At 36.9% G+C, this 25442-nt stretch overlaps 5 protein-coding genes across 13 annotated transcripts in view; 2 read left to right on the top strand and 3 right to left on the bottom strand.

The window, feature by feature from the left end:
- The window catches only part of LOC143179065 (uncharacterized), a 241932-nt gene extending 235323 nt beyond the window's left edge, over positions 1–6609 (top strand). Inside the window, exons 11-16 of one of the 6 annotated variants that reach the window (XR_013001893.1) lie at positions 1–370; positions 474–766; positions 913–1146; positions 1371–1521; positions 2068–2203; positions 3539–3752. Coding sequence is in view for 4 of the 6 variants with exons in the window: in XM_076378069.1 (XP_076234184.1) it covers positions 1–370; positions 474–766; positions 913–1146; positions 1371–1521; positions 3615–3868 (1302 nt within the window). In the remaining 2 variants the exon portion in view is untranslated. Of the gene's footprint in view, positions 371–473; positions 767–912; positions 1147–1370; positions 1522–2067; positions 2204–3538 lie in introns of all 6 variants that reach the window. The other 5 variants (XR_013001895.1, XM_076378087.1, XM_076378069.1 and 2 more) reach the window with 5 other exon arrangements.
- An 892-nt stretch (positions 6610–7501) lies between these two features.
- On the bottom strand, positions 7502–15894 carry Tspan6 (tetraspanin 6). Of its 2 annotated transcripts, none has more exons than XM_076378158.1 (5): positions 15753–15894; positions 8520–8711; positions 8273–8446; positions 7970–8182; positions 7502–7873 (listed from the first exon to the last, which is right to left on the bottom strand). In XM_076378158.1, the coding sequence occupies exons 1-5, from the start codon at positions 15810–15812 to the stop codon at positions 7799–7801; spliced, it is 714 nt and encodes a 237-aa protein (XP_076234273.1). In that variant the 5' UTR covers positions 15813–15894; the 3' UTR covers positions 7502–7798. The 2 variants fall into 2 exon arrangements, with proteins under 2 accessions (XP_076234273.1, XP_076234282.1); XM_076378167.1 differs by lacking the exon at positions 15753–15894 and adding an exon at positions 13730–13927.
- A 603-nt stretch (positions 15895–16497) lies between these two features.
- LOC143179104 (uncharacterized) lies at positions 16498–18969 on the bottom strand. Its single transcript, XM_076378146.1, has 5 exons — positions 18670–18969; positions 17724–17912; positions 17428–17592; positions 17139–17354; positions 16498–17067 (listed from the first exon to the last, which is right to left on the bottom strand). The coding sequence occupies exons 1-5, from the start codon at positions 18727–18729 to the stop codon at positions 16891–16893; spliced, it is 807 nt and encodes a 268-aa protein (XP_076234261.1). The 5' UTR covers positions 18730–18969; the 3' UTR covers positions 16498–16890.
- A 512-nt stretch (positions 18970–19481) lies between these two features.
- On the top strand, positions 19482–20742 carry LOC143179123 (protein FAM177A1). Its single transcript, XM_076378179.1, has 3 exons — positions 19482–19710; positions 19773–19895; positions 19995–20742. Exons 1-3 carry the CDS (start codon positions 19630–19632, stop codon positions 20247–20249), a joined length of 459 nt encoding a protein of 152 aa, XP_076234294.1. The 5' UTR covers positions 19482–19629; the 3' UTR covers positions 20250–20742.
- On the bottom strand, positions 20741–24938 carry LOC143179088 (uncharacterized). 3 transcript variants are annotated; one of them, XM_076378125.1, is made up of 11 exons: positions 24671–24800; positions 24469–24563; positions 24225–24379; positions 24027–24157; positions 23825–23960; positions 23376–23754; positions 22767–23302; positions 22326–22698; positions 21920–22245; positions 21607–21841; positions 20741–21529 (listed from the first exon to the last, which is right to left on the bottom strand). In XM_076378125.1, the coding sequence occupies exons 1-11, from the start codon at positions 24675–24677 to the stop codon at positions 21167–21169; spliced, it is 2736 nt and encodes a 911-aa protein (XP_076234240.1). In that variant the 5' UTR covers positions 24678–24800; the 3' UTR covers positions 20741–21166. The 3 variants fall into 3 exon arrangements, with proteins under 3 accessions (XP_076234240.1, XP_076234229.1, XP_076234249.1); XM_076378114.1 differs by having other exon boundaries at positions 20877–21529; positions 24757–24938; XM_076378134.1 differs by having other exon boundaries at positions 21241–21411; positions 24757–24938.
- Positions 24939–25442: the final 504 nt, after the last annotated feature.

Below are 25442 nucleotides of genomic sequence, written 5' to 3'. Positions count from 1 at the left end.
GTTGCACTTTTCATGGACGCCAGAGCAACAGGATCGTGGCCCTACGCGACGAGTCCAGGTGCCTCGTGGAGCAGCGAAGAGGGGGCCCTAGAGAACTCCAGCAAGCGATCATCGGCAGCGTTATCAGGCTGCAGCGACGATCCAGACTCCCCTTCGATCGGCACCGACTTCACGAGGGACTTCTACAGGCTGGTAAAGTTCGAGAGCACGAAAAGCTTAGCCAGCACGTCGTCGAGGAGCGGAAGGCCACCGCCCGACAGGGAACAAGCTCTCCAAAGCGTCCTATCGTTTATCGCCGAGCAGCAAATGTACTTGACCGAAGTACCGAACAATCTACTGGAGCGCAACAACGCTTCTCTCGCAGCGGAAGGTTCGTTCCTTGTTTTATCTTTGCGCCTGGTAGCTTTTAACAGCGCAAAAATTTATCGACAACGATACCAGGGAATCGAGATCGAAGTTGACTCTGGTGTAAGTAGTTCTAGAGGAAACGGAAAGCAGGGACGAGTGTGGAACGGAGGCGGTGTGCAGCGAAATGGAAACGGCCGTCGATCAAGATAACAGCCACGCGGAAAACATCGCTGAAACGAGCAGTAACGACGATCTGCTGGATCAGATACCCGTACCGTCTCTGGCACCGGAAGAAAGAATAATCAGCGCGGTCGCTTGCAACGGTGGAGTTTCCTACACGACAGTCGCGCCGTCCGAATTGGGCGCTGTTCCTGAGGAGGACGAGGAAGTGGCCACTTCCTCCACGCCAAGTACAGTTGTAAGTTCGAGTGTAAATCGAAATTATAATATCTGGGTTTGTCAAACAAAATCTAAGACCTAGGTCACATATTTTTACACCTGAGATATTGGACGTTAACACTGTTTTATGATTATATACTTCTTTCTAAAAATATAAATTCCCAGGTCAGTCCAGCAAGGGCGCCCCTGCTCGTCGAGGGAAGGGACCGATCGCTGAGCTTCCACGAACGTGCCACATCGAAGGACGTCATAGACGAACTGAATCGAATGATTAGGAAAGGAGAAGAGAATCTTATTAACCATGAAAACCAGGTGCCGCTTGAAAAATTGGATCTCGCTTGCTGCTGTCCAACCGGATGGGTTCACGTTGAAAGGGACATTGACTTCACCGACCCAAAAGTAAGTGCAGCTATATCCCATGGTCTTCTGGCTTAATCTGTTAACTGGGAACTTTTGCAAAGTATTTTTATATTCTATTTCGAGTGAAATGTTCCAACTCAGACTCACTCGAGGAAGTCTGTAACAGTATGAAACGAGATAGTACTTCCCCAGTTAGCAGGTCCAAAATGCTGACGGTTGTTAGAAGTGAAAGGATCCCCTTTAAAAATTCACGGTTTCTCCAGGCAAGAGCCAATCTTCTAGACGTGATGCTGGCAAGCAGCGAAAGTTCTTCGGCGACATCGAGCAGCGGATCAGCAGGAAGTGACTCGGGGGATGAACCACCGGATTATCGCCATTTGCACAGACTACATCGGTACCGACGACAAAAGAAAGGTATTTATTGATCACTCTTTGTAGACTGTATTCCCTTTTTCCCTGAGCCTGCACAACACTCTAGAATCTGTCCTAACTAAACACTGTACCTTCCGCTTGACACTATCGTTCAGTCTTTTCAACAATATCAATAGCGATAACGAATTCGAACATATCATGAGAAAGCAATTAGAAGTAATTGAAGAATGCACCATCGAGAAATCGCTTCCGCTTGTTACACTGGTAATAACATCACTAATGGTGTCTCTACATCACGCTAATATACTCCAAACGTATCATTGATTAATTAAAAACCAATTCCCAGAGTAATAATGAAGTACGAATGGAAAATGGGATATGTGGAGATATTTAAACTGAAAAGAAAATGATGGTTCCGCTAGACTATATTAGCGTGGGTCTCTGCACTAACGCGTTAACACGTCACGCTGTTAAGCGGCCTTTCGCCAATTAACACCGTCACTCTACCAGCCACAAGAAACGGAAACAAGAACACGAACGCTGATTGCCCTCGCTCTGTACATAGCCTTTTCCACGTTTTCTGTTCAGATGGTAGCTCCTACGCGGTGTGCTTTGATTGTCACAAGAAAAGCTACGTAGTTCGGCTTAGTGACGATCAGTTTCTGTAACCGACATGCCAGTTGGGAGGAATCGTTTCGCCGGGATCTACAATGCAACGTGAACTGTACGGCCACTACGGATTTTCCATTGGCTTACTAACAAATCTATTAACCTGGAGACGATATAAGAAACGAATTCGATCCGAGCCACCTTTACGCAATTCCAAATTTCATCGTTTCTCAGGGGTAGAGGAGAAAATCGACTTCCTTCTGGTAGTTAACACATTACGAACTCGCGGTACCATTCTGGAGCATTTATTTTTTATTATTTTATGAGACCATGTCGTGATTTAGAGATTAACGAAAAGGTGCGCATAGTTGTCTATGAATATTTGTCCGTAATGTGTTAATAGATCATTGTTTTTTATTCTTTTTTTTTTTTTGCTCTGTGTATAAAGTAGCATCGTTAGGGTAAACTTGTAAGTAGAGTACGCATGAATACGCGAGTATACTGTTAACTGGAGACATTCCAAAGTAATTATATTTGATCGAAAGTAATCATGTAAATACTTAGGTTTACTCTGTCACTGACTGTCAAACTGGTAGCCTGGAATTGCGTCAAAGGTGTCACTTAGAACAGTTACTTTCTCTCTCATTCTATACAAGATTGGTATTTCTTAAGTGTCATTGGCAGGTACTCGACTCTATCGCCATTGTCTATTAGTATCTACCGCAGTCATGTTTTCTCATTATCCTGTCTCGTAAATTCCCCATTATCGTCTATCTTAAGCTGTAATAACCCAAATCTGGTAATTAGCATTGTAGCCCCTAACGTATTAATCATCACAGCTCTCTCATTGTACTTCATTTACTGTGATCATAGCGCTCGCGACAGACGAGTAAGAGTCTTCTACAAGAACTACCAAAATTCAACGTGAAGAGCAATTGTCACATTGGAGACCAGTGTATTTTGTTGAGACTATTCTCATTGGCCAAGTGTTCTAAATATTAATAAAAAACAATTTCCACTCATGTATGGTTTTAACTCTAAAATAATCGATTACTTATCAGTACTCCTAATATAAAAATGACTGAAACACTGTGCTCTCGGCAAATGAGGAAAGGTATCCCCTGACCCAAATGGGTCATCGGTCTCCAATGTGTCGCCAAGTACACAAGCTGTATCGAACCACTGTGCTCGTCTGTCACGAAGCGCAACGAAGGGAATAAGAGGTCGTGCGCTTGCCAATGCAAAGTTTCTCGAAAACGAAAAAAGCATCCTCTGAGAGAAGTTGACTGAGAGAAACTGACCGATCGTGCGACGACGGCAGAACGGAAGGCGGAGAAATGAGGTGGATATAAAAGCTAAATACGAAATAGAGGAGAGTGAGGGAGAGAAAGAGAGAGAGGGGCGTGATACGTGTTAAGAGTGCTAAGCCGAGCTACTCTGTGTCTGCTAGAGCCGGTATAGGAAGAGAGAGAAAAGAGATCAAGTGAGGTCTGAGGCATGTTGACCCGCTGCGCTTGGTTTCTCAGCATCGGCGGTCCACGCACACCGTGTGCTGCGTCTGCCGTCCACCTGGGGCTCGTCGAGGCCGTCGATTATCGAACGTGGCGACGACTTCTTCGTCCGTTACGGGGACAAGGAGCGCGAAGCTGTGGCCTCCTTCGACTTCCTTGACGAGATCGTGCCGCCATCCTCGGCAGGCTCCAACGCCAGCCTCATCGATCTGGACGACACTCCGTCTGCGGAGATTCACAGTGATATCATGAAGCTGTCCCCACTCTAGGGCCACCTTCCAGCCAGGAGGCTGATGTAGAGCTATCGCGATGAGAACTATCGTCAGGGATAGGCAAACTGGCTTCGATTTTGAAACAGGTCGCGCTTTGCCTTGATTAGAGAGTCAGTGGGACGAATTATGGTTGACTTCCTCCACTTCCAATAGGAACTCATTTTTCTGATCAAATGTTGAAACTTACAGTCTGAGGAATTGTGTCTCAGGTTCCTTTGAGCTTGGAAGAGATTTGTATACAGATATTTTTGCGAGCGTCCTTTTGAGGGATCGCTCGTTTTGTCCTTAAGACAATGGAGGAATATCACGTTGTGATTTTTTTTAAAAAATAGTAGAGTTTATTTACGAGTTCCATTTATTTATATTTGACGAACTGTGCTGTATAGATTTGCTAGAGAAGCTTGCACTGTTTTATTTATTTGAAGTAACTCTACAGATTTTTCATGAGAGGTCAGTATAGTTTTATCGTTTTCATCTTCCATGATTCTAGATACACAGAGACAAGATTAAAGAGATAAAAGAACAAACATGGGTGTGATAGTTTGCCTATCTATGACCAAATTTCTCAAGGTACGCACCTATCTGGTCTCCACTACTTGTTACTGCATCCTCATTCTCGAATGCTCGAGTCTGTAAATAGGGCACTCTTTTTCCTACGAACAAGAACGGTTGTTCATCATCGAGCTGCACTTTCGATGCATGAGAGTTTTTGTACATCTTCGGTATAATATCAAGTGTGACTATTAAAACAATTGTCGAGACTAGAAGCATTGTTTCATCTGAACGAACAATGTTCAATGAAGCAATTAATTATTGAAACATATTGCGAGAAGGCACCGCCTTACTTTCTTTACTTGAGAGCTTCCTCTTGGTAGAATATTAAGCGACTCGACAGGCAGAACTCCATCTGTCGTATAAGGGAACGAATTCTAATCGATGGAAGAATTTCATTTGGACAATGCAATTCTTTCACTTCTACTTGAATTTATACGTTACGATAAGGGGCGGGCAGAATTCAATTACATTGTACTCGAAGTGTACTCTCTTGCTCACAAGATGGAAGTAGATTTCTTAATTAATGTATACACACCACGGGAATGAGAGCAATTTTCTACGACAGGTGGTCTGAGACATTAACGTGTAGCATGTATAGTGCGTACAAATTACCAGAATGAAGTAATTAGACCATAGACTGAGACTATGGTCGTGCTTCATACCTTAAATCTCATAAGAATTGTTTCTAGTATTTCAAACAGTACTTCCATCGATCATGATAAAGCATAGGACGAATTGTAAGAATCATTATAATTGTTTCTAAAGCGCACCGAGTATTCTGTCACTACAGACTCGTATCATATGACAAAAATTCGGAATTTCACAACTAAATCAATTAGTAATGAAGCAAAATGCTATTTCAAAAGGTATCAATGTTGCGTGAAAGGACAGAGTACACCCATTTTTACAGGTTTCAATAGACTTCAATTAAACGCAGAATGACGTATCTTCCAAAACTGAGCTTAGAAGAATCTAGATTAAGAATATTCGTCACAATTTTATATGAACATAAATTTGTACTCTGATAAATGATAATAGGGAAGTCAGCCCAGATATCCCTCTCAAGTGGTTCTCTTTTAAGCGAACACTTGTGCATAAAACACAGAGTGTACAAGGTGCTTCAAAGCTATAAGTACAAGAACTTAAGTGATGGAGCACAAACTGGCTACTTTTACAGAATACATCAGTAATTAATTACTTCCCATGAGTTCTGTTAATTACTTAAGTTTCTGCATGTACTTCTGAAAGGCCCTGTATACATGGAAATGATTTTCGTTCTGTCTCCACCGGGAAAGGATTGTATCTGTATGTCTTATGAGTCGTAAGATAGAAAGTTTGGATTTGGGTGAAAAATGTATGAATAGTAAAGGGTATAAAAAACGTAAAAGAATGAAAGAGCTCACAACAAAGTAGCTACGATCAAACCGCCGTACCAAGTAGATGTTTCGTCGTGATTTGTATGAACTTCACAGAAGAGACCACTCCGAAAGAAAACGTAATGTTTGGTCAAATTACTAGGAGTAATTATATCATTAGTCCGTATAACGTTAAGATAATGGATCGATAGAGATCGAGGATATTTTACACGTAGGCATATTAAATGCGATGGATATTTTCAATATTTGAAACGAAGACTGTACGGGTACAAAGTTGTCTTTTGCGTTCATCCGTTTCTAATGCTATTCCTCGTACTCATAGAGCGAATCATAGTCTAATCATGTCTCTGTTGATACGTTTATTGAAACGTATATCACACACACGACACGCGACATGGTAAATTGGAATCCAATTTTACGTTATTGCGAATAGAATCGTTATATAACGGTACACGAGTGTCGTATTGATTTGTATCTAGTTATCATAGGAGAAGGAGAAGCGTTATATCATTCTATATTACTAATTTAAATATTTAATAACTACAACGAAGAAGTTCCGACGAAAACAACTTTTGTCCTGCAGTCTCGGGAGTAATTGATTTAACGGCGTAGTTGTAAGGTACGTGTAAGTAACATTATATCGGAAATGCGATTACTAAGCACGGCTCCTCCTCCCAATCGAAAGAAAATCACTAAGAAATCGACAAGAGGTGAACGTGATTGGGAAACTGTAAATAGTATGTATTATAGCACAACAGATGTAAGTTATCCTCTCTTGAACTTAATAAATAACGACAATATAACGAATGTAAAGGCGCATGATGGATGTTCAATTTAGAAAACCGTTCCTATACAAAACATTATTATCGATATTATCGTCAAAGTCCGAAGAATCGTACTGTCCATTACGATAGACAAATAATTCAGTGAAGAATTGAGATAATTTAATTATACCGACGTCTCGTTTGCATGTAAATAGCTGTGATAATATTATACAGTCGATTAATTTCATTGAAATGAGTAATAAAGAGGACGACACGTAGGAGTATGTATTTTACATTTGGTTTCGTTTTCACCTCTTAAGTGAAAGTAAGAGGAAACGTGGGAGATTAGAGTTGAGAAAAGACAGTGATTTGGACAAAACAGATTTTTATTACAAGAGAAATATATATATATCATTTGACAATTACTCTCTGAAAAGTTTAGTGAAATACGTGCTGTACAAACAACATGAATTGTATTTTATAAAAGCATCTGTAAGCAATGTGTATTTATCAAAATATTATTATAAAAAATATTTTTTTATACGTTCGCGGAACTACGTAACGCGCTGTGATTTTAGCTTTTCGTTAACGAAAATATTTTAGAATTTACATGTAACTTCTTAATTTATAAATTAAATTTCGAAAAGGAGTTCACCGAAAAGGAGTTGCTTCGAATCGAAATTTAGTAGTAACTTCCTTGTTTTTCCAATTGTGTGCACAAATGCTAGGTAAGTTGTACGTCAACGTACGCTAATATTATGTAATTTGAAAACGTAAAAAATGGCTGAGCCTCTAGAAAATACTTTGCACCGATCACTATCATTACTATTCATATTATTATTACTATTATTATTATTAATTACTATTGTGTTTCGTCTATCGTAAATAAAAAATATAATCAATTTAATGGAAATATGTGAAAATAAAAAAATGCATTAAATAATATGTTTATGTATTCAATATCACATGTACCAAAATCAAAGATTCAAAAGAAAAGGTCAATTTTTGAAAATTAAAATTAGAAGGCACTCATCTCCTTCTTTTTCTCATTTGCTTTGTTATGTCTATCGTCCATAACTTATCTCTAAATTTCTTTGCATTACACATTCTGTAGTTTCTACCGCCTTTTACGATCGCATCATTACTGGTAGAATAAAAGTATCAATTATATTACTTCTCACGTAACATGTGTGTATAATATGTATTCGTTTCTCCTCCTTTTTCAGTTCTTTTTACACTCTGTAGCCTCTACGCTCGGCATTCCTGATCGAGTTCGCCAAGCAAAGCGCGAAAATGATGCCGATTAACTGTAAAAACATGATAAAATAAAGTTTAAGTGACTGACTCAAGTTTTCGAGCTAAATCTACTGACTTTAACTATTATCAGCAAATAATGAACTCACCTCAACACCAGCAATACCAATAGCAATGCCACCCACTATAACTGCTGCCTTTTGCAAAGTTTGGCTTAGTGTCTCAACACAGCCTGCCTTATAAGATTCACCATACTCACAAATCTGTCCTTCCCGTTTATTACAACAGCTCCAAGGAATGGTACGATTAGGACTATTACCAGAGATAAAATCTTTGGGACCATTAACGCCACAGCATTGGAACTGTAACAAAATTACACACATTTTACATTTTATTCTAGTCACCATTGGATCCGATTGACATCAATTTTCAATCTATTTCAAAATACTTACGTTACCCTGGACAATATCCACAAATTCCTTATCCGCTGAACTCGTGTAATATCGGTCAAACACTTGTTGGTAACTTGTCTTGATATTGATGCTGTCTTCGTTCTTCGCCAAAACGAACGTATATACGCCGATTGCCACTTGTACGAGCAAGATGAAGAGTAGGAACGAGGCGAACTAGATGGAAGAAACGAGATTTAATTACTTTCGAAATAGTTAATAACTAGTAGAATGATTGTTATATACTTACGGTAACAGTCATGCAATGACTCTCCCGTATGGCACCGCAGCAGCCGAAGAACGAGATCACAAATATAATACTGCCGACAACTATCATACTTATCGCTGGGAACCTGATGTCAACCTCTTGTACCGAGTCGGTGACATGGGACAATTCCAGGTGCACCAGGACACCGACGACCAGGATACCCAAGCCACATATCTGCAACAGGTAATAGTTTTAGATGCACATTTCACGAAAAAGCCTTTTTTTGCATTTTTTAATAGAGGCTTTAAGAAACGGAGCTCACTTTTTATGTAAAATGGCCCTAGTTCGCTGACACCGTACTTATACGATAGTTCGGACTTTCTATACATTGCATAAGTTTGCAATTGAAGACTAGGACGACTTACTTCACCGATAGCAACCACACATTGCATCAGGTTGCTCAATATCAACCGGTTGGCATTGAACAATCTATACACGGTATACACTGCGATTACGAATATATCCCGTAGGTGAATTTAGGTCATATTCCAGGTGCTAGCCAGATGGTTCAACATACTTTTAGCCGAGGCTCTAGGCATCGACCGAAGATGCTTTTTTGGAGCTTTATATCTCGTGTTAAAGCTTGCCTGCTAAACATTCCTATCAATATGTAGACTGTATTTTACAGTAAGGTAGGATACGTAAAATTTCACGTTCTCTAGGAAGAATTTTCTATAGCTGATTTTAATGACTTATCGATAAGGCAAAATCAATAATGATAGTGTCCATTTGATATTTCAGTACTTTAAATACTATGTAATCGAATAAATCAAGTATTATTTCGTTAACAATTCCAGTTTCCCTTAATCGCTAAAGATAAAGCTTGTGAAGTTTTATTAGTTTAACGGTTTTTTGAGGTGGTAGACATAATTTTTATTCAGGCCAGATGTAGGCTTTACTGTGCCAATTTAAAAATATTCTTTATGTAACCGAAGATCCGAAAGATAAGATATCGTAAAACTCAAACTCCAATTCCTCTGGAAAACATATTCCACTATTTCTAAATGGAATTTAATTACACGTAGTATGCACATTAGCAATGAAATTAACGTGATCCATCCCCAAACAAGAATTACTCTTTGTCTAATCTTACGTATGAGTATCAACAATCACGAAACCACTGTAATGCAATTACTACCAGCGATTACGATTGTACGTGCATCACGATAAGATTTCTTTTCAGAAATATTATGAAGCACAAAGCATTGAAAAGATAAAGTCAAACAAATAGTTCAACGGAGAAAAGCAATGTGCATGAAATGCTTCGAGTTTAGGCTCTATATTTACTCAAAATTACTGTGCAATTTGGCGAGATGACCTCCGATAACGTAGTGTTCTGCAAGCGATAAAAATCTTCCTCGAAACTGCTATACTACGTACACAGAGGAAATTTTCAACTCTTCGAGATTGATATTCGTACGAGTGATCAATATTTGTTTATGTGGATCGACGAATATGGAGCATCCTGTATATGCATAATATCCTTGACACGTTGCAAACGTGCATAAGCTCAAAAGAACCGTGATCGATGATGAGAGAATCGCACGTGCGAATGTCAGTTATTCAATTCTACGTAACAATGTTACTTTAACATTTTAAACTCAGCTTCGACTATAGTTTCGCGAGTATAAACGACAAACTTTAGCCGACGAGACAGTTCTTGACTCAGTTTTTTTCTAGTACGATATTCTTTATAATCAGAATCTAGTAATAGTTAAAATGTCCTAGTTCTATGATAAGTGAGGTACCTTGCATAAAAATATGCTGGGTCTCTGTTAAATGATCACTGCACCCTTGAATTCTTAATTAATTGTGAAAAAAAAGTGAAAATAATTGTACACAAGCATTATCAGTCAATTGACAAGAATAAAATGTTTACAAACTAGAGCATTTGCATCTCCTTCATATTTATTAGAAGATGTAGTTCATGTTTAGCAATCAATGACCTAAGTTATCTATATTGCATTCAACAGCTTTTTTATTTTATCAATTTACCTTTTTTTCAAATACTATGCTATTTTGTTTAAATAGTGCTACTCAATGCAAAATACAATGTTCATTTGTTATGTAAAGCAGCTACGATAACACCATCGCGGTGTAAAGATTTGATCGCTAATTGAATGACATCATCCTATTCGCGTTATTTCTCAACGACTTCCTCCAGAATCTCACGCGACTGAAGACGGAAATAAATATTTTAAACTACCTTTGTTCAAACTTAGTACCATAGAAATTTGCCAAGCATATCCTAAAATTTATGAATGGAACTTCCTAAATTTATCACTGGAAATTGTGTCAGACTCCCTTTGATTACCGAGAAAATGTTATCTCATTGCTGATATTCTTTCAGACTTCCTAATCACTTTAACGTGCTGAAAGAATTCCAATTAAGGGTCACAGCCCCTCCATTCATTGAAATATCTGAAGGGATATAGTACATGTAGATACTTATTTATTCATAGAACTGTAGTCCCCTTAACACTTCAATTTCTCTGCAACACATATCCAACTATTTCTAACTGGAACATCGATTTTATCAAATTGCACATAATATACTAATGTTTCAGAAAATCAATAATCGACGATAAGTAACTCCTAGCAACAAAACACTTCACTGAACATTATCTATTACGAGAATTACCATCTTGATAAAGGAATATCTTTGAAAGGTAATTTAATTCTACGAAAAATGGAGTTATCTTTAAACATGTGAAATTTCCTTATTAATAAATGTTAATAAAGCAAGAACGAAAACTTAAATCAGTTTATAGGCGATAAGCTGGTAGTCATGGTCACAGTTACTCCACTTTATTAATAGCCTTTAGCTCGTGCGAAACCAATCGACACGTCATTAGTATTAGCGTTTCTAGCATCAATATTAATCGCTTGATAAAACGAATGATTCACCGGTCAAAGAACGAGGAATTCCCTAATCGAGATCCTAATTTCTTTCATCAGTTTTATGATATTCGAGGTTCCACAGGAACTGGACCGCCTACCGAAAGTGACGAAACCTGTTCGCCGCTTTGAATGGCATTGAAACCTCGAATGGAGCTCGCGGGACAAAAGAACGTCGCAACTTGAAAAGTTTCTTTTTGTAAGCCTCGTATTCTTTGAATTTGCGCATTTCAACCGCCGAAAACTGGCGTGAATGACTCAACCGTTGCCACGAAAATATGCATTGAAATGGGCGTTTCAGAGTCTGGGGGGTTTCGAGAAGTGTTACATCAGTCATAACGCCCAAGAAATTCTCGATAATCGATAGATAAAATTAGGCTATTGAAAAGTACACGAACATGACAATATTTTACCATCGATGTTCTCTTATCTGCATTCTGAGAAAAGTGTACGAGCCTGAAATTTATATCTTCAAGGGTCCCAAATTAATCGACACTGAAACCGTGTTGGTTATTATCTTATTTTAAGCCATTATCTCGTCGCTGTGAACTATTGCCTGACCACACCGTTTCCTCAAGCGCGAGTACTAACTCAATCATTCAGAACGCGAAACGTAATTTCTTCGACCCTAATTTCGAACGAATTGCCAGCATTAATTTCACTCTATGCAGTAATACATGTCTCAATGAGAAGTCCAATGGAAAGCATTGTTCCTAATACTTTCCAAGGGACTTTCCATGAGTTATGAATAGTACTTGAAATAACAAGGAAATTTGTAGAAGTGTTTCAATGAATCAGACACCGATGATTCCCAGACAGTGTGCAACTTGGGTTTGCCATTCTCTGCGTCAAAGTGTAATCTATCGGATAACATGCTTTTAAAAGAGTGTGAGTCATTTGGAGCCAATGCCGTCAGTTGAAGATTCAGAAGAGTTATTGACAATGCGTGCTCTTTTAATCATAACTCTTGCTATGTTGATCGAGGAGAAATACTTTTAAGACGATCGAATTTCACAGTGCTGGACTATTGAGATTTCTTAGACGTACTAAATATAAGATTTAAGGCAAGATATAGATATTTTATTGGGCAATGTGTTATGTTGTAAACTTGCGAATTGTTGTGATGTATACACAGAGATACTTATAGCAAAATTAAAGAGCGTTCTTATCTAATGATACTCTTCTAATTAAAACTCATCTGCTCCCAGCTGTATACAATCGACAAAAGGATGTGTAAGTAGTGTTGCTATGTTTCATGCATGGTGTAAATGTTGATCGTGGTACGATTGCAAATTACAAAGTTATGCAAGATCAGTCGCTATAATCGAGCGCAATTTTTTACTTTATCATTCTGTAATGATGTCATTTTAGTTATTATTTATTGCATAATAGTAGCTATACTACTAAGACAAAAGATAGTAATAATCGTAGTGGACAAAGCAATGATTGTTTCGATGATTTTGAGTCAGGATGAAATTGTGCGTCTTTAGTTAATTCTATCATAGGGCACGTTAAATAGGAAGGAGTTTAATTTCACGCGAATCTAGCTCTAGATTCCAAGAATGCGATAGTTCTGAATGACGTGACTCACAATGCTCTGGAAACACGATACAATTCTCGGTTAATAGACACTAGTGTCAACGAAATGTTATCCGCAGTTTCTGTAACAATTGTTCTACGAGTATAATATCATTCCATTGTACGATTTATCAAATCTGGATGATTCAGATTATACGCAATCACATAAAATTCTGAAATCTTTTAAATTTGTTTTGGCGTAGTGAGTGAGTAGCTACTTCATTTCAAACGTAAAAATAATAAAAAAAGTAGGTTAAACTACTCTGTAACTCTCCTGTATGCCAAGGAAATTTGATACTCCTTTAAATCACACGCCAATTTCAAGCTAAAGTATAGTGACGTATTTTTCATAAACTATAAAACGTCAAGGATAACGCACACGTCCGACCCTCGACAATAATGTGGAATTTAGAACGGAATTATATCCAGTCCCCTCTGACCATGAAGAAATGACGCAGTTTCATTGCAAAACACACAAACTGCTTCGGAGCAGTATTTCACCGGTAGAAGTGTCACGAAACTTCTGCGTTCCACAAGAAATTTCATTTTAAATATTAAATTCGCAGAAAATCTTTTCACAGCTCCATTGATAAAGCAGGTATTTCTATTTGAATTACTATGCTAGTGACTTGATCTACTAGATTTCAACCTTTCCCTAATTTACTCCTCCTCGTATTTATTTTTAAACATATGGAGATCGATTATAGTTTACTCACTGCGAATATAAAATTGAAAATAAAGAGTAACCACTTGATACAATCCGAAACGCAACTCATTTTGAATCTCCTGTTTGATATTGTTTCGAGTATAACAAGGCCGAGGGTGTCACTCAAAATGAAAAAAAAAAAACGTAACAGAATTCGCCGCAAGAACGATAAAAACGACACGCGCGACGCCAAGGCGAGCACTAAAAATTCGGCGCTTAGTGCGTCGGCTGTCGGCTGAAATGCATGTAGTTTCTCCTCTCCTCTCTGCTGTCCTTCTTTTCCTCATCTCGTACTGTATCATCGTTGGGGATTCCCTGGCAGCCAATAGCTCGGGGCTACGTCACTCGGCAGCACGTAATTTATTTCTTAGAAAGATTGATACGCGCGAATGCAAAGAAAATGATATAGGTACGAGGTTTTTCTAAAATGGTATAAAAAGAGACAATTCCTGACTTACAAATAAGTTGAAGAAGATATAGAATAAGATTTCAAACTATTCAATTTTCTCAGAAGTTGGAGCTTCACGTGGATAAATTTTATTCTACATTCTACATTTTCCAATTACATGTTTTTAGGTTAGAAATCACCCCCTTCTTAATTATACTATGACATATGTTTCGAGAAGAGGAATGATTGTAGTCTTGCGACACAAAAGTTGCGGAACTCCGATAAAAGAAGGAGAGGCAAATAGTAGGAGGAAGACTTTGCAGGTGAGGAAGTGATGTCATCGACTGTCTACCTTTTGATTATAGAAATCTTTATTTCGTCAGAAATTGAGTAATTGCCTTGGTTGACGATTGTATGCATGTTCGGAACTTAAGTCTTCAGTTGTAAAAATGTGAAAATGATATTTATGAGTGGAGAGAGTTATTTGAAATGCTATACCCCAAGGCGAATTCTCTAGAATCGGCCAAGGTATACTACCGACATACAAATAGAATCTGTATATCGATTACTTAATAGTTGAAAAGGATGTATGTTTACTCCCTTTTTCTGTCACCGTTGAAATCGCTTGCAGTAGCTTGCATATCGCGGTCACTTATCGAAGTTACATCAACTCTGCCTTAAACGCGAGATTATACAAAATATTGGAAGGATTGATTTCCTCGTCACATTTAATACTGTTTAGCGTGACGATTTTCGAAAGTTCTAAAGTTCTTCAACCGCAATAGTACTTCTTATCGCATGACTCATGCAAGTTCTGTCCTCCTGATATTGCATCATGTTTGAACAAGCATGTGTGAAACTATGCTCGCTCAGAAATTTTAACCCGCCCCATAATTATCTCTTCAATATGATACAATTTGATACTATTCACGATTGAAACAATTTAGTTTCTAATTCAATCCACAGGATGTATCGAAAGACAGTCACGTTACCTTTGTCCACAACACAATCGTAATTGGTATAATTACATGAAACGAAGATTATCTTTTTCAGCAGAACAGGATGCATTAAAATTCTTTCGTGGCATTTGTCACGTAGAATAAAGAAACAAAACTGAAATCACCAGAATTTGATAAGAAATATCAAACACTCCGCCACGAGAGCAGACATAACGAGATCGAAAAAAAAGTAGCGAGAAAGGAAAATTTGTTAACGAAACAATTAAATAAACAAGCTGACGACTACAATCGAACAAAGGAGCATTATCTTTATTTAGTATTTAAAAATAGCACGTGCATTGATTGTATGGGGAAGCTTAAATGCGATGTAAAAATTGCATCTACTTCTCCAGCTGGCAAAATTCGCCTCCACGTTACTACTAAACAATACACAATCTTTGCAAAATAATAAAAAAAAATGAAGTTCAAAAATATTAAAATTACTCCAAAAAATTAGAGCATTTTTCTATATCCAAATGAGTATTTCTTCTTTCTAACATTTTCCTCGGCAGCAACTAAATACACACTAATAAATACTCCAATTTTCAGTTACTCCATGCATATAAATGAAGTACTACGTCGTAACGGTTAAATAGTACGCGCAGTGGATCAGTGCGTGTGCCAACGGAAAGCCAGTTCAAACTTACCGCAAAGATGAAATTAAATATGAAGAGCAGGTATTTTATCATTTCCGTTCCGCAGCCCATTTTGCTTCAGTTTTCTTCGAGTAGCAGGTCTTGTCGCGAAGAGAAGGTACGTTAAAATGTCGAGAACCGTTCAGGGGACGCGCAAACAGACGCTCAACAGGTTAGGTTAGACGTAGGACGAACAACAACTGCGGCACCGACGTCTCGCGTTCAACTGATACAAGAATCGAAACGAGTTCCCGTTGTGAAGCGCAATGGCGCCGCGCCTGTTTTTATCTGAAGAGATTAAGGATATTCGAATACCATGCAAACCTACCGCCGTTATCGATAATGTAACTTAACTGTAGTCCAGGTACGTATATCAATATCGGAATCATTGAATCAGTATAATTAAACTCTTTTACCCGGAAGCTCTTCTGAATCATCCAAGTGTTCAACGAAAACGATCTAAGGTCAGCTTATATAGGGTGATCCTCTCGTTTGGTGACTCAGAGACAGGCACGTCGCGAAATCATTACAGTGGGACTGTATTGTGATATAAGAGGCCTACAATGCTCTTGTACTACTATATTTCTTAGCTGAAAATCGACAGATCACAACATGTACAACACATAGGATTTTTGTTGTGACATAGTTGTGGCCGCACTGCCTTTGTTCACAAGCGAGAGGATTACCCTGTACAGTCGTGTTTGCGAGCGTCCAGAATACCTCGCCGAATTTGGGAGTTAAAAGATGAATGTATTCTATTACAAATATTTATTTCGTGCTTGGTAGAACTGTACAAACTTGTATAGACTAGTAAAAATCGGTTTATCTTGTACTCATATACATATAATACATTTATGTCAAACATCACTCGTATTATTACTACGAAAGTTATAATTTTGGAAAAAGGAGATATAGACATTCTCCTCACTATAAATTAGTAGTTACTTAAGTATTCCCTGTATAAGTAATTAAGAGGACTTCATATGTAATACAAGATGTCCTAAAATTGTACAATAGCTTTGACGTATCGTACAATTATTATTTATTACAGGATCCAAATTTATATATACGTCCAGTGCAAATAAAAATCAGGAGACGATACTAAAGTGCTGCCTTGTAGGAAGTATTCGTTACGATCTCTCCTCGATCGTCAAACATCTGTTGCTGCATTGGGTGCCTTTGGCTGATGGTTTAGAAGAATTTCATTTGCTCCCATATCTTTCGATACTCTCGCGAATGCCTGCGCGGCGAGCATTAACTCCTTTCTTCTTTCCATCCTTTCTCGACAAGCCCTCGTGTAACACGTTACGCACATTATGAAACAGATCTATAAGATAACGTAATAAAACTCTCGATTATGATTTCATGGAACGATCGATCTAGAGTTTATCAACTCACCTGGAGTAGTACCGTGCACAGTGCAAGTAAAAAAATGTGAAGGAGGATCGATCTCGTACGGTTTATTACTACGTGCTGACAGCCTCGCGCGTACATAGTGCTGCACACACCTTTAGCGTCGCCAGAACTTAAAAACGAGTCCGTATCGCAACATGACCAGGGAATAGCATCGTGGCTACGATAATCTCCTGGTCCGTTTACTCCACAGCAACGTAGCTGAAGAAAGAAGCCTTTGTAACTAGAAATTTTGGTAATCAATCATCGTTATGCAATAATTTTCTGAATTTACTCTCGAATGCATGCGATCCCAAAGAGGCTTGCGATCTGAGAGGGCAAGCTCGAAAGCTTGTTCGAGATGTGCTGCTGGTAGCTGATCCACCTGTTCGTGTCTGATAAGGGCCCAAATCCCTGCACCCGCGTTGGCAATCGTAATGATTATTAACACTATGGAAAACTGAATACGAAATTACTTCTCTACCGTGATTGGGTAAGGAAGAAAACTGTACTGATTGGTGCAAGAAAATGTAAACAAATAGACGTAATTTAGAAATAATTAGGAGCAGATAATGATGCAAGATGTCTTACAATTACGACTTGGCCGGTGTTTGAGAAATCTAAAAATTGCCAGGCACACCAGCCCACCATAGTCGCTATCAAACCCATTGTTAACAGGGTTATCGCTGAACCGCATACATTACTAGGTGTGAGGGGTGCATATTCATAGAACTGATATATAAAATAGCCTGCACAAATGCTTTCTATGGCACCGCATACCTGTGAAAAAGAAAATTTCATGTTACTTCCGCAGAGACAATACATTCTCGGATGATAACATGCACTAACATTCACGATAAGCGATGATTAGTTGTATCTAATCTATCGCGCCAAGTAAAGTCAAAGATTTTGAGACAGATAAAGTAATAGAAGATTTTAAAATCATTTTTATTTCACCGTGATGAGGTAATAATTATAATCAAAGGCGAACAAAAGCACCAGTGTATCTTTCATACTGCTAATAAGTATTTCTGATGATCATACTTTCCAAGAATAGATTCATCGGTATCAAACTCTGATAGTATGTGTCTATTGGCTCTATTTTGGTACATCTTATCGTCAGTACTTGAATTTTGGAGATGAAAAAAGTTTAGTACGCTACCAAAATCAGTGACTAAATAATTTTGGTAACATATGCAAGTGCAGCAACGCAATAAACGACCGAGAATGAAATTCAAAAACCGGAACACCGTATGAAGTTCGTACAAAAACAACCCGCTGACATCGTAGCAGCGCAGATTGGCCGTCGTCCAACACGGTGGCAAATCAGAAACTGGTCAGCGACTGCTGTATTCTTAATAATAGAACAGCCGAAAGAGAGTCAAAGAACGAAACCGAAAAGAACGCAGCGCATTGTGTAACTCCAATACATTAGAATACAAAAAATTGTTTAACTGCGATCCCGAAGCAGAGATTGTCGAATGTAAACAGTGCTACTGTTTCCAATGACAGTATGTACAGTAAATAATGGACTTACGCCGACGACGATAGCACCACCGATGAGAAAGTACCGGAAACAGACGAGTGTCCCTGCCATCGCAAATCTTCGCGAATGAAGAAGATATCACTTGGATAACATGTGCAGAGGTGCACTAAACGTAAACGAAAGAAAAATGAGGGATTTCACGAATGGGTGACCGTCGCCACGGTGACCAAACGCAAACCTCAGACCTGAACAGTCATTCCTCACAAGACTAACAATGCGCCACAAACACAGCCGGCTGCGTGCTCCATTCCTTATCGATGAACGCAGTTCGCTTCTCTTTTAAACTTCGGGCTCATTCTACGCCACAATATTCTCTCCGCTTATACTTTTTTAGTTCTTCCTACCATCTCTTTCGACTCGTATTGAATTAGAATTGCAGATTACGCTGTTACTTTGAAAATCGTTTATATTCTAAATGGATAATTTCGTATTATAGCGTTTATGATTCTGATTTAAGTTATCGAGATTAGACTACAGAAATGTGTATAGTAATTTGTAGTTTTTGCGCTATGACTATGACAATTGTTTTGAGTTTTGCTGTTGGTAAATGTAGTGACTGAATTATCGACAGAACATGGGAGGACGTGTGCAGGTGTAAATTTGCTTCCTTTGTACTTTTAATGAGCACTAATAATGTGGTGTTCAGACCATTTCTTACATTAATAATTGTTAATAATTCCATTGAATGAATTTGATCCCAGCGATGCATAGAAACATTTTCAACTTACTATACCTTATAGTAAATATTTAATCTATGATTTAGTTTTGTAGTTTAAAGTATGACTACTAATTCATTCATGTACCAATGGTTTTCGAGTGACTCACACTAAAGCGTCAAAGGTTATACTGTTCTTTGTTTATGGTTGACACTACGAATGAGACTTGTCAAAATTTTTGTAAACAGTTTCATATAGATTAGAGGAAAATTTGGAAGAAATCAGAGCATCGATCATGGATTCGGAAAATAATGAAATTTGTGACGTATCTGATGTAGTGTTAAGTGAAAAGAGCAATAGTGACAATGATACACAAGTATGTTACTTAGGAAAGTGTGATAAGATCCTTAGAAGTATTCTCATTTGAGGCAATTTTAGGATTTGAAACCAAAGAAACGACCAAAACGCGTATTACATTTTTCGGATGGTGATTTAGAAGAATACTCTGAGGATGAAGCAGACACACCAAACACAAATACGATAGTAGCTCAAATAGACCCAGTTAAGTTTTGTTTATAAACTACTTTAACTTTCTTTATTATTATTTTTTAATGTGCACTTTTAATATGTTTTGTATCAAAATAAAAATGGGACTCACAGAAGACTCTTACTTGGATGCCATGGGCTTGGTATCAAACAACATGGCTTGGTGGCAGGATTCTGGATGGGTGCGATTATTTGGGTGAATGTTTGGCCAGTTTCTTTGGCATTACAGCTCCAAAATATGAATTCGAGATCAATGAATTTTATAGACTTAAGGCTCTTGAAAATGAGATGCAACACAAACAGGACTTGGAAATGGGTGGGTGGACTGAACAAAACAGAAATAATTTGATAAATGATGCTGTACAATAAAAAATATTGTTATGTTTTATAGTCTTTATTCAATGATGTGTTCATTTTGCATTAATAACCAATGTTGTATGTTTAATATTGCATGGATCGAACATTTCTTAAATTGTTACAATTTCAAACAGTGTAATAATTGCTTTTATGCTAAATATAAAAAGATGTTCTTTAAAAGCATTGTAAATACATTAACTTTGTTACATATATAATAGTATAAAAAATTGGAGGATATAAAAATGTGTTGTATTTCATTTTTAATGAAAGTTCATAATATAAATGTATGTTTAAGTATACAAATACTGTTCCATGGGAAACTTAACAATACTATAGGTATGAAATCATTGGTTAAGAAAGTATACTAACTAGACCGATATTGCAATTTATTGAGGAAGTAATAATGCTATTTTAAATTACTAAGTAAGACTCACAGTATAAAAAAATTATATTGTTTTAAAAATATTTAGTATGAAAATACTTTTGTACATAAATTTTAACATCAATTCTACCACAGAAATTTTGTATAATTAATATATTGTAAACAATCAAATACATATTACCATGTATAATTAAATACATTTGTATTTAATGTAATTAATTATATAGTTATAATTATCATTTTTCACGTTATAAATTGATATAACCAATATTTTTTTATAAATTTTTTAGCAGATATTGAGAATGTTCCCTTACTATTATCGTCGTACAAGTATTAAAAATTGTTTCAATCTGAGATATTCGGTTAGGTAGAACCAGTGAAATGACTATGTTATCGTGTATTAACTTGTATCCTCTTAAAGGAACATTAATAAGCTCTATGTATAATTGCTTTCAGCACTGTGTGCACCTGCAGTCTTGTATAGCAGGAACTGATTTGTTACATATAAATATGAAAAATCTTTCATGATTTCGATATATAAGAGAGATTATGTTTCTGGCACAAACCTATGTAAAGCACTAGTCAAGACTAGCAAAGAGCTTTGAAGGCCTTGAGGTAAATGCCTCTGTAACCACGACCCCTTATATTGCTCTATGTGAGCCAACATTTTATTTGCTACATCGGTTCTAAACGTAGGTGGTAAATTACATACTCCTAAATTAATGACTGCCAGACCCATATTGCTATTAGGATTAACGCCAACGCCTATCAATGTCCTTCCGATTTTGCACGCTGTTAACATCAAATCAGCTGTTAATTGTAACTCCTGAATTTCCATTGATGCAAATTTGGATGATAAGTTGCACTCGTACAATGAGTGGGAAATACGTTTCACTTGTTTTGTTAATTTCTGTTAAATACATTCTAATTAGTTTGATCTACACTTCAGTTACAGTAGTATATGAATATTTACAATTTTATACTTACCGCAAATAAGTCAGCCGAAAGATACTCTAAGTTAACATTGTCTGGGTCTGTTAGTAATCTATATAAGGTTGATCCTCGATTGTCAGGGATCTGTTGTAAATCTTTTACTCCTTGATTCTTGCTTAGAGTAAGCACTAGGGTATCTAAACGTCCCAATTCCAGTATTGCATTTCCAATTTTATATTCTGAATCTTGAAAAACATGAACATCCAGTAATTTTGTAATACATTTTTGCCTGTGACAGTAACGTTTTAGTTATATAAACTTTACATACAAATGATAAATGAAAAAAATAAATTCAAGTTAGTAATACCTTGAGCTAAATACTTCAGAAATTTCATAGTTATCATCAACTCCCATGTCTATTTCACAACCTGGATTCCACGACAATCCTGCTGCAACCAAATATCCGATCCATGCAAAAGGATGAGGAGTAAGATGATGACTTCCAGACCAATGCGCTACAACTATGCCAATTGAATCCTGCTCGAGCGAGGTTTTTATTGCATTCTTTGTATTTGCGTAAGTCGACGCGGGACATCCTGCTAAACTATTATAACTCGCCGTACCAGAACTAAGTAGAACGTTACCACCTGCTATTCTAAATGCTTCTGTCCATTCAGAAAAGTCATAATCCGCCTATAGTATAGATGGTACAAAATATATAAATAAAATTTCAATAGCTTTTTATGAACGAATTAAAAGAAACTATTATTCACCTGAAATCCATACTCAACAAGAATAATATTGTTGGGTATATTATGAAACTCTGCTTTGGAATGTAAGCCATTTGAACAGAGCAACAAGGTTGTACTTGAACTCAAATTCAGAATGTGCCATAATTCTTGTAGACAAGAATAGGATTTAAATACTTCTGACATATCTGTCTCTATAGTTTCATTAATCGATAGATTTAAATCGAAATTGTCTGCTTGAACAAGTAGACTAGCTAGTCTGGGACCAACATGAACGTAACTTAGACTTGGAAATACTGCTAGTAACTCTTGAAATATAGGCCACATTTGCGATAAATGGTGTTGACCTACGTTTGAGTCAACATCCAAAGTTGGAACTAAATCTAGATGTCGATCTCTGTAAAAAATCTTCATTAATAAAATCAAATGTAGAGGAAACTGTGAGGACGAATACTGTGAACATACCTGCAGTAGCGATCAAGAGTAACCATCTCCGATTTTGAATAACAAATTTGCCAATCACAATTCGGAGTAAGTCTCGAGTACAGATGTAAATGGGATATTTTAAAGGACGACCACAGATCGATCATGTGCAGTAAATATTCTAAAGTAGGAATACGACCTCTGGGCGAGATATCTAACAATATACCGCGATGCGTGAATCGCGGCTCGTCTTTTATAAATACAGGTTCGATCTCACAGGCGTCTGATCTACTGTGGTTTTTACTTAATCGTAAAATTTGTACAAATGTACAAACTGCATAATGCAATCCAGCCAGACTTCCAGCGCCGACTTTAATAGCATTTTGTGAAATATGCAACTGATATCCGTCAGGCTTATTAAATAATTTCTTGTTAACTATACATTCTATTCTGTTATCATTAATCAATTTACCAGAACTGGGATGTACTTCTCCAATCTTTACATCATGACCCAATTCTAATAAATGGGTCCTGCTAATTTCCCAAACGTCTAATATTCTGTGTATGGATTCACTACCCTATGCAAAAAAGACTAAGTAAAGAATCATGTGACATAATTATGATTAACTTATTAATAGTAAAAAGCTGTACCTGTACTATAGATATAAAAAGTTCTTTTCCAGCAATAAAAGGTGAAGAGAAATTTTTCAATTCTACAACAGTTTTTGGTTGTGGCCAAAGTAAACTATATAGCCAATCTTTCTCTGTACTTTTAGTGGGGCTGTCTTTGCCTGAATCACGTAATGGAACATCATATACTGGATCTAATGATTTACTAGAGTCAATAGAAAGTTGGCTCATGTTGCTCGAAATACTTTTTTGACAAAAATTTCCATCTGTAAATGATGCTGTTGGGCTGTGCATTGTTTCACTCTCGTTCGATACAAAGTTTGATAAAAATCTTTGAAGAAAACAATGCAAAGGTTGTTTTCCTCTAGAAAGATCATATGGGGTTTTCCCTGCAAAAGTTCTGCAACAGAATCTCGGTTAAAATTTATTTAAAAGAACACTATTTTTAAAATGTTGCAATATTTAGGTACCCTTTAGTTGCTCGTATGAGAGGATTGGCTCCTGCTTGTAATAATTCTTGACAAATAGCAACATCACCACGGTTTACTGCATCATGCAATGGTGTAGCACCACAACCATTTACAGCATTTACATCTGCTCCTCTATCTGTGTAGGCATCGTATACTTAGTATTATAATAAATATACTTTGTGAAATATTCTTAGTACTTTACCTATTAAACATGTGACAATATCTTTGTTGCCATAGCAAGCTGCCCAATGCAAAGGTGTATTTTTACTACCATGGGAATCCCATGAATTAACATTTAGTCCTGCATCTAATAACTGCAGTACCCTCTCTATCCTTTAAGTAAATATATGTTATCAAAATAGGTACAAATGTCATAAATAAAATAAATATGATCACTTACTCAGATCCAGCTGTTGCTCTTAATAATTCCTCAATGTAAGTACGTCTTATTACATCACTTGATGCAACATCTACAGCATTATGTCCATTAGTGTTTTGAATGGCTGGATTAGCACCACAACTTAGTAATGTTCTTACAATATCTGGTTGATTAGTCTACAGATATATACAAATTCATAAAATCCTTATTCTTTGCAATTCATTAATATACATTAATTTTGTTATAATTCATAGAATGTAATTACCTTTGATGCATATGAAAGGAAAGTGCCTTCCTCTAATAGTGGCTGATTTAATATCTTTTCTTTTGTTATACCCTCTGCTGTATTACCATTTTCACCTGTTATAAAAATCAAATAAACATTCAGATAATTTTATTGTAAGAGTATTGTTGTATGAAATATATTGAACTAAGTATAACTGATGTGTTTTATATTTTTCCTTCACCTTGCATGCAAGTAGCTTTAATGAAATATTGTGTGATAAATTAAGAGAATACACAGATAGTTTTACTGTAAATTTGTTACACGTACACGCATCCAAAAGAGATCTAATTATATCGGTACGTCCATGTTCAATAGCCGTACGAATGTTCTCGCAAATGTCTTGCATTGCTGCTTCTTTTTATGACATATCACAGTTGCATATCACACAACATCATATTATAATTGTTCAAGTGTCAGCTTGCAAAATTTACGGCAAACATATCACTGGACTCGCTCATTGTATTTTGCTGGCGCTGCCGTTATGTTTTATCACAAACTAAGCAGAAGGGTAGACCTTTCGCTGAATGAATTTTTGTGGTTCTGATTTCAATTAGCGTTTTCGTATCACCTGTAACGTCATTAATGAATTGCATGAATAATTGCAAGGCTTATGAAAATGAAAATTATAATTTAAGTTTGTTCATAATGTGAATAAGTGGCAAAGATGCAATGGAAATAAGATGAGCTCAGCAGCATCCTTCGGTTTACAATAGAAGCAATCTCATGATTTAGAATTATTATAGGGACTCTACACATCATTAAACAATGGTAAATATTCATGGAAATTGTTTATTTATTGTAAAAACAGCATTTGAAGAATGTAATTGAAGAGAGAATGCACTACTAGCTCCATCTAGCGGTCATACTTTGGAACTAAAAGTCGATGTTTCGAATTTAGTTCTAGGAAGTCGCCGCTAGAGGCGCCACCAACATGTTTTGTTTTCTCCGATTTT

Source organism: Calliopsis andreniformis, chromosome 1 (assembly GCF_051401765.1).
Source record: "Calliopsis andreniformis isolate RMS-2024a chromosome 1, iyCalAndr_principal, whole genome shotgun sequence".
Lineage (NCBI taxonomy): Eukaryota > Metazoa > Arthropoda > Insecta > Hymenoptera > Andrenidae > Calliopsis > Calliopsis andreniformis.
This window is presented reverse-complemented; position numbering and strand designations above follow the sequence as displayed.